Source organism: Vipera berus, assembly GCF_964194415.1.
Source record: "Vipera berus genome assembly, chromosome: 7".
Taxonomy (NCBI): domain Eukaryota; kingdom Metazoa; phylum Chordata; class Lepidosauria; order Squamata; family Viperidae; genus Vipera; species Vipera berus.
In genome coordinates, this window is record NC_138209.1 from 70,678,583 (window position 1) to 70,692,690 (window position 14,108).

A 14,108-nucleotide genomic window follows, 5' to 3' on the forward strand; every position below is an offset into this window, starting at 1 on the left:
CAAATCTAGACAGCACACTAAAAAGCAGAGACATCACCCTGTCAACAAAAGTGCGTATAGTCAAGGCTATGGTCTTCCCAGTTGCAATGTATGGCAGTGAAAGCTGGACCATAAGAAAGGCTGAGCGCCAAAGAATTGAAGCCTTTGAACTATGGTGCTGGAGAAGACTCCTGCGAGTCCCTTGGACCGCAAGGCGATCAAACCGGTCAGTCCTAGAGGAGATCAACCCTGACTGCTCTTTAGAAGGCCAGATCCTGAAGCTAAAACTCAAATACTTTGGCCACCTAATGAGAAGGAAGGAGTCACTGGAGAAGAGCCTAATGCTGGGAAAGATTGAGGGCAATAGAAGAAGGGGACGACAGAGAATGAGGTGGCTGGATGGAGTCACTGAAGCAGTAGGCATGAGCCTAAATGGACTCCAGAAGATGGTAGAGGACAGGAAGGCCTGGAGGAGCGTTGTCCATGGGGTCTCGATGGGTCGGACACGACTTCGCAACTAACAACAACAACAAATGTTAGTAAGATTATGATTATTATATTTGTAACCCTGTACTCAGCTCTAGGGAGTGGGGGAGGGAGAGGGGGGGTTTAGGGTGGGTTGGTTTGGGGGTTTATATTGTAACTTTTATCAAACTTTTCAATTAAAAAAAAACAAAACACCAGTCCAAACTTCCAAGCCGCCACGCTTCAGACGGGCACCGGTGCGCGCAGGTCCAACATTGCAACGCGTTTCATACCCGCGCGCGCTGGTGTGCAGGTATGAAACGCGTTGCAATGTTGGGCGAGCGCAAAAGAGGCGCGCGGATCCCGGCGGGCCCCCCACCCCCCCCACACACACAAACACACACACACACACCCCTCCCAGCTGGTCTGCTGGACTGCAACGCGTTTCATACCCGCGCGCGTTGGTGTGCAGGTATGAAACGCGTTGCAATGTTGGGCGAGCGCAAAAGAGGCGCGCGGATCCCGGCGGGCCCCCCACCCCACACACACACACAAACACACACACACACACACACACCTCCCAGCTGGACTGCAACGCGTTTCATACCCGCGCGCGTTGGTGTGCAGGTATGAAACGCGTTGCAACGTTGGGCGAGCGCAAAAGAGGCGCGCGGATCCCGGCGGCCCCCCCCACCACACACACACACACACACACACACACACAAACACACCTCCCAGCTGGACTGCAACGCGTTTCATACCCGCGCGCGTTGGTGTGCAGGTATGAAACGCGTTGCAACGTTGGGCGAGCGCAAAAGAGGCGCGCGGATCCCGGCGGCCCACCCCACCCCCAACACACACACACACACACACACACTCTCTCACAAACACTCTCACTCACTCAATCACTCACTCACTCCCAGCTGGTCTACTGGACGGGATGGCCTCCGGGCCTTCCCCGCCTCTACATTGGCGGCTTGGCCTTGCCAATCCCGAGAGGCGGCGCGGCGATTGGTCGGCGGCCACGCCACCAACGGGGATTGACCCACCCACCCTTCCAAAACCCCGCCGCTGTGTCAAAGTGGATCCCGGGCGCTGCGCGGCAATGGAGAGACGGGAAGCGGAGCGGCCGGCGCGAGGGAAGGAGGAGGAGGAGGAGGAGGAGGAGGAGCGGGGCGAAGGAGGAGGAAAAGCGGCCGAGTGAGAAGCGGGGGCCGTCCCGACGACACCGAAGCGCCCGAGTCCCGGGTGCGCGCTCCTGCCGCCCGCCTCGGCCATGCCCTGCAAGGCGCGCTGCAGCTGATCCCAAGCGCCGCAGGCCGGGGCTCCGTCGGGCGCCTGCCTTCCTCCCTGCCTGCCCGCCTGCCTCTCTCTCCCTCCTGCTGCAGCCTGGCGGGGGAGGCTGAGCGCCGGCCTCGCCTCTCCCCGGTTCCAACAGCCGCGGCCATGCCGGCTTTCCCCTTCTGAAGATGGCGGTGGGCAATCGCTGCATCCTTTAGACTCATGACTGTCAGAAACATCGCCTCCATTTGTAATATGGTGAGCCGGCCTGGCGCCGAGGAGGGCGGCCTGCAAGGAGGAGGAAGAGGAGGAGGAGGAGGAGGAGGGAGGGAGGGAGGGGCAGGGCGGCGGGGCTGGGGTGGGGGAGAGCCGGTGCCTGGGCGGGAGTTGGGAAAAGGAGCGTCCGGGCAACTTTTACCCACCACGGGTAGTCCTCGACTTGCAACCGCCGCTGAGCGGTGGAATGACTTCCCCGGAAGTCGTCGCCCGTCGTTAAGCGAGGCAGCCCCGGGCGATCCCGGCTCTCTCCCCTCCCCCATTATAGGGAGGGGGGGTGCCTCATGGCTGGGGGAGGCCCTTGGGCTGCTAAGTTGAGGGGCTACTTGCTGAGCTGCCCTGCCTTCACAAGGGGGGGGGTCCTCGGCCTACGACCACCACCCCCCACCAGATGTGCGCCACAGAGTGAGGCATTTGCTAAGTGCGTTTTGCCCCATTTGTCGTCGCCCGTCGTTAAGCGAGGCAGCCCCGGGCGATCCCGGCTCTCTCCCCTCCCCCATTATAGGGAGGGGGGTGCCTCATGGGTGGGGGAGGCCCTTGGGCTGCTAAGTTGAGGGGCTACTTGCAGAGCTGCCCTGCCTCTACAGGGGTGGGGGTCCTCGGCCTACGACCACCCCCCCACCAGATGTGCTCCACGGAGTGAGGCATTTGCTAAGTGCGTTTCGCCCCATTTGGCGACCGGTTTGTCAAGCGTATCGTCGCCGCCGCGGTTGTTAAGTTGGGGGACAGGGTTGTTAAGCGAATCCGGCCTTCCCCATTGACTTTGCTTGCCAGAAGATTGCAAGAGGGGGTGGGGAGGGTGGGGGGAAAATCACGGGATCCTTGGATGCCGCAACCAGCCTAGATGTGTAAGTCAGGTGCCAAGCGGCTGAATTTGGATCACAGGACCAGGGGGATGCGGCAAAGAGTCAGAAGTGTGAAAAATGCTTTTTTTTTTCCCCTTTCCCCCAGTTGCAACTTGGAACAGTCACTTAAAGCGAAGTGGTGTAAATCGAGGGCTACCTGTATTTGGGGGTGGGGGTGGGGTATAGATCTGGGTTCTATGGGAATTGGGATGCAAAAGGTTGCTATCCCCCCCATTGGTCAAATGCAAAGATGAGAACTTTTCTGATAGACATGTCAAACAAGCGACGTCACATGATGTCACACAATGTATTGGGACAGTTTTGCCATTGCTGGCAATGGGGTGGGCGCAGCTTCCGGATGACGTGTCTGGCCGGCAGTTTGACACCCCTGTCATAGGGAGTCTTTGACTTAGGACCACAGTTGGAACCAGAATCTGTCGTAAGTTGTCATAAATTGAGACACCTTGTGACTGGACCTGACTTTACAACCACCTTTATAGCAGTAGTAAGTCACCACAGTCCCAAGTGTGAACCCAGCTTAAACCAATGCTATTTTTGCCAGAAACTGGCAAAAGAGTCACAAATCAGCCATGACTGGGATGCTGCAACTGGTTGTAAATGGGAGCAGGTTGCCAAATGCTCAAATGGCGGTGATGTGGCTGGAGGTCATTCATTCAAACTTAGGCGATAACTGTTTAGGGAGGCCCTCATTAATTTGAACCATCTTAGGAAGAACTGCCTGTAATGCTCTAGAACAGAGGTCCCCAACCTATGGGCCACGGCCCACTACCAGGCTATGGCCTCTTGGCCTCTGGGCTGCGTGGGTGGTGCTGTTTGAGCTCTTCCTCTGCTGTTGTAAAGGGGTCTTTTGCCCCTTTTCGTTTTATGAATGGCTCCAGGCAGGGTTGAACCAAGGTTTTTTTTTTTTTCATTACCCCCCCCCCCCCGCCTCAGACTTCATGTTTTGAATATCTGCTCCTCGTTCATCAAGACGCCCTCCACCCTTTTCCATCCCTTTCCAAGTTAGAGACCCCTAAATTTGCAGCAGGCTTCACTTTCGAACGGATGAATGAAATAAGGACTGGGGGGGGGGTGGCCTGAGAAAACTTGTCCCTCTTTAATGACGTGCAGAGATTTGAATGGCGAACGGGAGCGGTGTGAAGCATTAAGCAGAATGTGGAGAGGTGGTGTTGTGGTGTTAGAAACTTGCTGGCCCGTTAAAGAACTTGGATGTACAATCCGGCTGCCTTTTCTTTGATTTGGGAGCAACGTGTCCCACTTCCAGATATGTAGAAGACTTCGGTTCCCAAAATTCCCCAGCCAGCAATTCAGTTCCAAATTAATTATTTGTATAAATATCTCAATGCGGTGTATCCACTTGTTTCCTCCCGTTTTCTCCACAACAATCCTGTCAGGTGAGTTGGGCTGACAAAGGTCACCCAGCTGGCTTTCGTGGCTAAGGCAGGACTAGAACTCACCGTCTCCTGCTTGCTAGCCCCAGGCCTTAACCATTAAAACAAGCACACTGTAGTTGTCCTGGATTAGGTCTACCACACAGGAAAATCTTAGTCCTTAATCCACACCTCTTGGTTAGCATCACCTTGTTTTATGGATGCCCAATAATAACAGGAGAAGCCTGTGTGAATCTTTAGCAATGATATCTGGGTGTGATAAGGCTTGTAATTTGAGGCAAGCTCCGGTCCACTTGCAGTTGAAAAGTGTATGGTGATACGTATAATTTAAAGGGACTAATGGCATAAACATGATGGCACATCTGGATTAGCCTCAGCACTGTTTATAAACAGGGAGCAGAAAGCTGCATTCTCCTTAGTTTGATTCAGTATCGAGCTAATAATAATAATAATAATAATAATAATAATAATAATAATAAGAAGAAGAAGAAGAAGAAGAAGAAGAAGAAGAAGAAGAAGAAGAAGAAGAAGAAGAAGAAGAAGAAGGAAGGGACCTTGGAGGTCATCTAGTCCAACCCCCTGCTCAGGCAGGAAACCTTATACCATTTTTTTGTGAAATGGAATTGTAATAGTGTCTGTAGTTGTGGGTACGTTCACAATCACAGGCCAAGCAGACTTGTTTCAATAACAGGTTGTATGTTGGGTGTTGTAATCACCTACCTATAAACATAACTTTTGAAATCACAATCTTGATTTTACAGCTAGAGTTATTCTATTTTAGGGTTACATTCCTTTCATCAAAAAAGTAAGTTGATGCTTCTACTAGCAAATTAATAAAAATATAAGGCCAATTTTGACCTTCAGCCTGAATTGTCACACTCCCACACACGTGTATCTAGAACCATTCATTTGATAACTTTTTCCCGTTTTGGGCACTGTTGTGAATCACAGCACATCCAAATATAATGAAATACATACATTGGGAAGCCGAATTGTAAAAGTATTTACATAACCTCTTTTCTCACAGTAATCTTATCATTATTTTAAACAATGGTGGCTTATGGCTTGGCTAAGCAAATGTTTTGTTTTTCCGCTAAATAGGCATCTGTTTAAATATATTACGACAGAAGCTTTCATGGACTAGGATCTATTTCATCATGTGTATGGTTATGCTCACTTGTTGGTTTACCTCTTGCTCACATTTTTCACACACACGTACATGCAGGCACACGTACACCCACACCCACCCACACACAAACTCATAGATGAGCAAGAGGGGAAAAACAGTTAAATGGCAGAAAAATCTGTCAGATTGAGTGTAAAGGCAGAGATAGGCAAAAGTAGCATTACTAATAGTTAGTGCCTGCACGCAATCCTAATATTTTGGGTAGAACAGGCATGTGGTTGTTTTGCTTGAACACAAATGGGTGGAACTCAATGTGACAACAATAAGTGAAAGTTCCTGCTCACTAATGCTGCAATTATAATTTGGCTTCCATTTTGCTACTGTGGTTATGTCTCTGGGAATTATCCCAATCTTATAGTTTGAGGAGGGGACTACATACTTAATGTAATACAACTGATATATATTATACAATATTAATCATAATGTTCAACTGAAGTACAGTAGACTCTCTTGGCCATACAGGCTTAGGATATAATACATTTGTTAGTTGTCAAGGTGTTGTCACCTCACTCAAAGCCATTCAGAAATATCAGGAGAGTTTTAAATAGAATTATTCCACTCAATTAACTCAGCAGAGAAAAATCCGTTATCACTATGGACTTTGGCATTCCAGATTTCATGGACTTTTTTGCCCAACGTTTGTGTTTTGTGTTTCTGGCTGGATAATTCTGGGAGTTGAATCCACCTATCTTAAACTTGCCATGAATATGAAACATTCTCTTAGGGTGATGACCTTTATCATAGATGTCCTTCTCTAAGGATTTCCTGTATATCGTCACTTGCAAAATGCATAATCCTGGTGGTTTAGTGCTTCAATGTCTCTTTGGTGAGCCTGGCAGTTTGACTGCTGTAAGACAACTTTCTTCTTTTGAAGCAGAAGAACAAAACTGTCTGAAATGGTATAGGGTTTCCTGCCTGAGCAGGGGGTTGGACTAGATGACCTCCAAGGTCCCTTCCAACTTTTTTTATTTTTATTTTATTATTATAAAACTTTTATTCATAAAACATGAGACTCAGTCAACTGAATACTCAAATTGACTGGCACTAATGGTTGACACGGGTTGCTGCCAGCATCCTAGGTATCGACCAGGTATCTCCTTAAAATGTAAGATGTTCCGAATAGCGCAGTTTTTTTGTAGCTTTGCTGGAGTTATTGCAGGAAGCTGCAGTTTCTTGATGTATTTTGCAAAGTTTTGCAAAGTAAGACAACTTTCTTCTTTTGAAGCAGAAGCACAAAACTGTCTGACATGGTATAGGGTTTCCTGACTGAGCAGGGGGTTGGACTAGATGACCTCCAAGGTACCTTCCAACTTTATATTATTATTATTATTATTATTATTATTATTATTATTATTATTATTATTACTATTATTAATCATCGCACAGTCAGCCAGGTGTTCAGACTGGATTTGGCATTTTTATCTACCTATCGAGTCCTTACCAAGGACCTGGGATAGGCAGATGTGGATGTTTGATGGTATTATAGATATCGTCGCAGGATGGAAGCAGTGCCTAGTAAGGCCGCCTTTTGCAATTGACTAATGTCGAATTTGTCAATGCCAATTGTGTTCAAGTGGTGCTCCAGCTGTTTTGGGATTGCACCCAAGGCGCCTATGGCTATTGGTACTACCCTGGCTTGCCTTTGCCATTTGTAGGTCTTTGTATTTTGTTATCTTCTCCAGATCTTTCTCTTCTATTCTGCTGTCTCCAGGCACTGCCACATCCACTATTCAGACTTTTTTGTCATTATTATTATTATTATTATTATCATTATCATTATTATATCTTTGAAGTGGTAGAGGGACCAAAGAAGACTTCAGGATAGGATACGTGTGTGCTATAAGCACACACATATATAAGGTTGCATGTATATTGCAAGATCCCAAGATGTAAACTCTAGGAGTAGTTCATACATTCTTCTTCTCTAGTAGAAAACTTTAAGATGTGTCGATTTAAGCTTCCATATTTCCTCAGCCAGTCTGCTGGGTAGGGAATTCTGGGAATTGAATTACAAACATCTGCAAGTTGCAGAGATTGAAAAACATAGATATACCGTATTTTCCGGCGTATAAGACGACTTTTTAACATAAATCAGTCGAGCGTCCCCGTTCTTGCAAAGCAACTTCAAGCCTCCTTAGTCCAGTCCCCCCTCCATTGTGACTCTCCCTTCCCACCCCCAAGAGCCTCTAAGCCCCTTCCCCTCCCCCTTGCAAACGCCAGACCCCGGGAGCGGCATGAAGCCCCTCCCCCTCACCCAAGCGGCATCTGAGCATAAGCATGCGTGCCTGGCTGAGGAATTCTGGAAGTTGAAGTCCACAAGTCATAAAAGGGCCAGGTTTGAAGGCCCCTGCTTGTGGACCTCAACTCCCAGAATTCCTCAGCCAGGCATGCTGGCTGAGGAATTCTGGAAATTGAAGTCCACAAGTCATGAAAGGGCCAAGTTTGAAGACACCTGATATAGTTGTTTAAAAGAAAGACATTTTGGGACAGAAATGCCTTTGGGTAAGCTGATCTTCATTTGAGATCTTTTTGGCTGACTGAACGAGCTGTTATTTCTCAATGTTTTATTCCTTTATGCTTCTGTGAGATGGCAATGGTTTTTTTGACCTGCTGTAAAGGGTTGTACCAGAGCAGCCTTTCCCCAGCCTGGTATCATCTACGTATATTTGAGTCTATAACTCCCAGAATTAATAAACCAGGATTAATAAGATAATAGATCTCTCCAAGGAAAGGCCTTTCGAAACTTAATTGGACGTTATTAGCCCATGACTAAGTTATTCTGGGGAGCTTAAGCGTTGTCTCTTAATTTGCCTAGTGTGTATTAAAGTGGTACAAGAATTGAAGAGAGAGACAGTAATTATGAAGTGTTATTATTGTTGTGCAGTCAAGATACAGCTGTTGCATTCCTTCCTGTAGAGGTTTTATTGTACTTGGAGCAGTTTCCAGAAAAATGTTTTAAGGTCTGCACATTCCTCAAGAAGGTGAGAAAAATCACTTGTTATCATCATCGTTATATGATAAAATTTAGCTGGGAGAGGGACAAGAGAGAAATGCTGAAGCAGGGCAAATGCTAAAAGAGGTTAACCACACAAACAGGTATTTCTGGTTTGAGAATCTGGTTAGTAGAGCATTAATTCAGCAGCTGAAATATGTCACTGTATTATATTGCTAAGGGACGCGGTGGCTCAGTGGGTTAGGACGCTGAGCTTGTCGATCAGAAGGTCCGGCAGTTTGGCGGGTCGAATCCCGAGTGCCGTATAACAGAGCGAGCGCCTGTTACTTGTCCCAGCTTCTGCCAACCTAGCAGTTCGAAAGCACGTAAAAATGCAAGTAGAAAAATAGGGACCACTACGGTGGGAAGGTAACAGCGTTCCGTGCACCTTTGGCGTCTAGTCATGCCGGCAACATGACCATGGAGACGTCCTCGGACAAGCGCTGGGTCTTCGGCTTTGAAACGGAGATGAGCACCGGCCCCTAGAGTCGGAAACGACTAGCACGCATGTGCGGGGGAACCTTTACCTTTATTATATTGCTCCCCCCCCAAATTCAGTTTAAGTGCTTAATTTTTTATTTGCAAAATATAATCTTAATTAGGTTATATATACCATCCTATCTATCTGATGTTAGAGGGTACAGTGGATATGGAAGTTCCATTGGATAAACTGAATGATACAGATTACAAAAATCAGGACCAATTTTGTTCCTTTTGGAGATTTTGAGATGGGTCAGAGAGATGGAGGGAGGGAGAAAGAGGAGGAGGAGTGGGGAGAAGAGACCACCTGCAAGCATGGAAGTTCTTTTACTTAGAAATCATAAGGTGGTGGAGGAAGAATAATATTAACAGAGTTGGAAGGGACCTTGGAGATCATCTAGTCCAACCCCCGGCTCACGCAGGACACCTACACACTATTTCTGAAAAATGGCTCTCCAGTCTCTTCTTAAAAGCCTCCACTGATGGGGCACCCACAACTTACAAAGTCAGTTTGTTTCACTGGTTGATTGTTCTCACTGTTAGGAATTTTAAGTTCTAAGTTGCTTCTCTCCTTGATTAGTTTCCATCCACTGTTGTTTGTCTTTATTCAATTTGTTATAGCCGCAACAATGAAAACATAAAACCACACAGCCCAAACTAAACTTATCTCGGCCTGGCAAGATAATAATGTTTAATGGAGGGGAACCTGGATCTTTTGGGTCTCTTGGAAAAAATTGATGAAAATCAGATATTTTTTCACTCAGTTATTGGTTTTGTACTGTACTGTTCCATTGTTTCTTGTATGTGTTCTATTGTATGTGTTCCATTGTTTCTTGTATGTGTTCCCTTGTATGTGTTCCATTGTACAAGTTCCATTGTTTCTTGTATGTGTTCCATTGTTTCCTGTATGTGTTCCATTGTATGAGTTCCATTGTTTCTTGTATGTGTTCCATTGTTTCCTGTATGTGTTCCATTGTACGAGTTCCATTGTTTCTTGTATGTGTTCCATTGTTTCCTGTATGTGTTCCATTTTACAAGTTCCATTGTTTCTTGTATGTGTTCCATTGTTTCCTGTATGTGTTCCATTGTATGAGTTCCATTGTTTCTTGTATATGTTCCATTGTTTCCTGTATGTGTTCCATTGTATGAGTTCCATTGTTTCTTGTATGTGTTCCATTGTTTCTTGTATGTGTTCCATTGTATGTGTTCCATTGTATCTTGTATGTGTTCCACTGTTTCTTGAATATCATCCAGATCTCCTGCAGTGTGTGTCTCTTCATCACACATAATCTTCCAGTTTGCTTGTCACCGTGTTAATGTGATTGCTGAAGTTCAGAAAAATTATATTTCGCTGCTACTGCTAATCTCCTCTTGAAGAAATCTGCCTGCCTTCCCCACTACCCCCTTCCCCAGGGGTTCAGAACTACACCTAAAAGTCACTAGTTGGAATTCAGCGTCACATTTCGACATACTACGTTGGCTTCTAATGGTATCTCCCGTGTTACAGCTACTTGGAGGCTGAGCTGAGCCATTTTCCCCAGCTTCCCGCCAGGCACGGTTGTAAATCTCATCTCCCCAAACATATAACCCCTTCTTCTTCAAGATTTTGCTTTACTCAACAAAAAGCTCAAACCCAGTAAGTACTACTCAGCAAAAATCAGTTCCTTTACTGCAAACAAGAAGAGAGCTAAACAAGCACCAAAGGTACTGCAGTACGTAGAAGTCAAGGCCTGTAATAGGACTGCACTCTAGAATTTAAAAACTGGACTTTTTCCTTCCACGTTTTCCAAGTGAACAGACACTTGGCTTGTGTTCTGTACCAGCCTGCTACTGGCCCTGCAGAAAAGGCAGGGACAACCCCTTTTACAAGAAGGCAAGAGGCTGGAATTACGCCTGCCAAATTTATTGCTACAAAAACAAATAGAACAAGACACAAACCAAGAAACAGGAGCTTTTCAAGCGGTTGCCTTCAGCAAACCAGCCCTCCCACGCATTCCCCCTTAAATACAGTTCAGGGCGTGGCTTCTCTCTGCCTCCTTCCGAGGAGCCCCATTGCCTTCCTCTGTTTACTCCTGATTGCCTCCTGCGTCGGGCGTCCTTGAACAGGGCCAGCTGTGGGTCATCTTCATCCATGCTGTCAGGCTGACACAGCTGGGTCTCCGTCGTGACCAGGTGGGAGGGGCCTGGCTGAGGGCTATCATCAGCAAGATCTTCAACCCCCTCAGCAAGCTCTTCAACACCCCCCTCCTCCTCCTCCTCTGAGTCGTCCGACCCCACTGCCGAACCCACAGGCTGACCCTGAATCACAACAGCTTGTTCTCTCGGTGGCTTTCAAAAGCATCTGGTCTATTTTTTTCTCATCTATGAGCTGACGGTTTTTTGTACCCTGGGATGCGTTCCTGCCTCACCAGCCTGGCTCCTACAGCAGTGTTTGCCATTTTGCTTTCCTGTGTTAGGAATGTAAATAAATCCCAGAACGTTTTGTATAAGAGACCGAAGGATGGAGAGTTGGGCCTTTGAGGCAGACCAGACCAGGAAGCCAAAATTATGAATGCGAATGCTACTTTTATTATAAGATTGCTGCAACGGAATTTTGCAAAGTCTGAATGCCTATCCTCGCATTATTGTCTCAAATGACATTTCTGCCTCGGATTTAAATGTATACTATCCGATTGCTGCCTTATTTGTGACTCTTCCTCCTTGCTCCTCAAGGTTATATGAAGCTTCTGAATTTTTCCAACTCATCCTTATAGAATTCTTCTAGCGCAGAAGCATCCTTAGTTTTTCTTGCACGTGCTGCATGTTTAGAACTTTGCAAACCAAATTTTTAATATAATAATAAGTTGGAAGGGACCTTGGGAGGTCATCTAGTCCAACCTCCTGCTGAAGCAGGAAACCCTATACCAGAGGTCTTCAAACTTGGCCCTTTTATGACTCATGGACTTCAACTCCCAGAATTTCTCAGCCAGGCATGCTGGCTGAGGAATTCTGGGAGTTGAAGTCCATGAGTCATAAAAGGGCCGAGTTTGAAGACCCCTGCCCTATACCATTTTGGACAAATGGCTGTCCAGTCTCTTCTTAAAAACTTCCAGTGTTGAAGCATTCAGCACTTCTGGAGGCAGGTTGTTCCACTGGTTAATTGTTCTAACTGTCAGGAATAATAATAATAATAATAATAATAATAATAATAATAATAATAATAATAATAATAATAATAATAATAATAATAATAATAATAATAATAATAATAACAACAAAATCTGAGGACTGTGAAGGCCATTCTGAAGAGACCTGTTTTTCTTTAAGTAGTGCATGGTTGTTTTAGAGCTATGTTTGACTTGCTCTTTTGTTGAATAACCTTTTAAACTTCTGTTCATCACTCAGGGAATTTCATTCATGCACACAGTTTTTACCTTGGCTAACGTTGCCTGACGTTTTGCCATGCAACTGTATTTCTGCACTAACCGCAGAAGTGGAAGGAATTAACCAGCCAACTCATTCACCTGAATCCAATTCTGGATTGCTTGTTTCTTCCAGGCTAGTAATGTAAAAAATGAAGCTTACTGTGATTCTTTTGTATTAATGGGAGAGAATTGCATCCCTTCCTCCTAGAAAACAAAAGTCTTTCTTGAAACTTTTTTCTTTTGCATTATAGTGCTGCCTGCGGCAAGGGTGAAAAACATGTTTTCAAAATTAACAGTCAAGTCTCTGGGAGATATTTTGTGTGGGTGTGGTGTGGTGTGTGTAATATAGCCATTCAAAAGAAGAGAGAGGCACACACTCTTCTTTTAAAAGAATAATGCTGCAAATGATGAAAAGGCATGAAATAAGCTAAAAGAGCTGCAGTGCCAGAAAAGCTACAATAATAAGAAAAGGGACAAACAAGAAGTTGACTTAGATCTTGGTATAGTAGTTTAAGTTAGCTAATGATATAAATGGGACATAAATGGAAGAAAAAGCTGGCTAACTTGGGATACTGCTGTTAGGATAGATAAATTTTCCCCCAGGAGTTGCCATAAAACTTAATTTTTTGACTGAAGTTTTGTTAAACTCTATAATTGGATCCATTGAATATTATCCGCAGTTGATGATTGTATGTCCTCCGTGCCAAAATCATCACAAAAGCAATGACAGCAATTAGGCCATAGAGATGCACTGTGGTACTTTTGAAGGGGGATCGTTGTAATGAATGCAGGAGAAATTTCTAACAATGGCAGTTAGCCTAGCTGCATTAGCTGCTGTTTTTAAATTATTACTGTTGATCATCAGACAGTCAGCCAGATGTTCAGGCTAGGCTTGGCATTTTGGTCTACCTGTCAAGTCCTTACCAAGGACCTGGGATAGGCAGATGTGGATGTTTGATGGTATTACAGATATCGTCACAGGATGGAAGCAGTTCCTAGTAAGGCCGCCTTTTGCAATTGACTGATGGGGAAATTGTCAATGCCAATGATGTTCAAGTGGTGCTCCAGCTGTTTTGGGATTGCACCCAAGGCGCCTATGGCTATTGGTACTACCCTGGCTTGCCTTTGCCACAGTCATTCTATTTCTACTTGTAGGTCTTTGTATTTTGTTATCTTCTCCAGATCTTTCTCTTCTATTGTGCTGTCTCCAGGCACTGCCACGTCCACTATCCAGACTTTTTTGTCTTTCTTATCGACATTTGTTAAGTTTGGGGTGTTATGTGGCAAGTGGCTGTCTGTTTGAATTCTAAAGTCCCAGAGCAATTTAAATTTTTCATTTCCTACGACTTCCTCTATTTTACGGTCCCACCAGTTCTTGCTTCCAGGCAAATGATATTTCTTGAATGCACCATTGTTGCTACTTTGTCATGCTGCTGCTTGTAGTCAGTTTGTGCGATCTTCTTGCAGCAACTTACCAGGTGGTCCACAGTTTCTTCAGCTTTGCATAGACGTCACTTACTGTCTGTTGCTGTCTTCTCAATTTTGACTTCGTATGCATTTGTCCTTAAGGCTTGGTCTTGTGTAGCCAGAATTAGTCCCTCGGTCTCTTTCTTCAACTTTCCTGCTCTTAGCCATTGCCAGGTCTGGTTATTATCTGCTTTCTCAGCTATTTTTTTTAATGTACTGGCCATGTAGTGCTTTGTCTTCCCATGTCTCCATTCTTTTCTTCATTTAGTCTTTCTTGTTAGGCCAGTTTGGTCTCTCCAGTACTCAGTAAGCCTTCCTGAT

At 45.6% G+C, this 14,108-nt stretch overlaps 1 protein-coding gene across 2 annotated transcripts in view; it reads left to right on the forward strand.

The window, feature by feature from the left end:
• The first annotated feature begins 1,516 nt into the window (after positions 1–1,516).
• USP46 (ubiquitin specific peptidase 46) overlaps positions 1,517–14,108 on the forward strand; it is a 55,446-nt gene continuing 42,854 nt past the window's right edge. For both annotated transcript variants that reach the window (XR_014027029.1, XM_081332084.1), the window contains exon 1: positions 1,517–1,983. Coding sequence is in view for 1 of the 2 variants with exons in the window: in XM_081332084.1 (XP_081188210.1) it covers positions 1,948–1,983 (36 nt within the window). In the remaining variant the exon portion in view is untranslated. The remainder of the gene's footprint in view (positions 1,984–14,108) is intronic.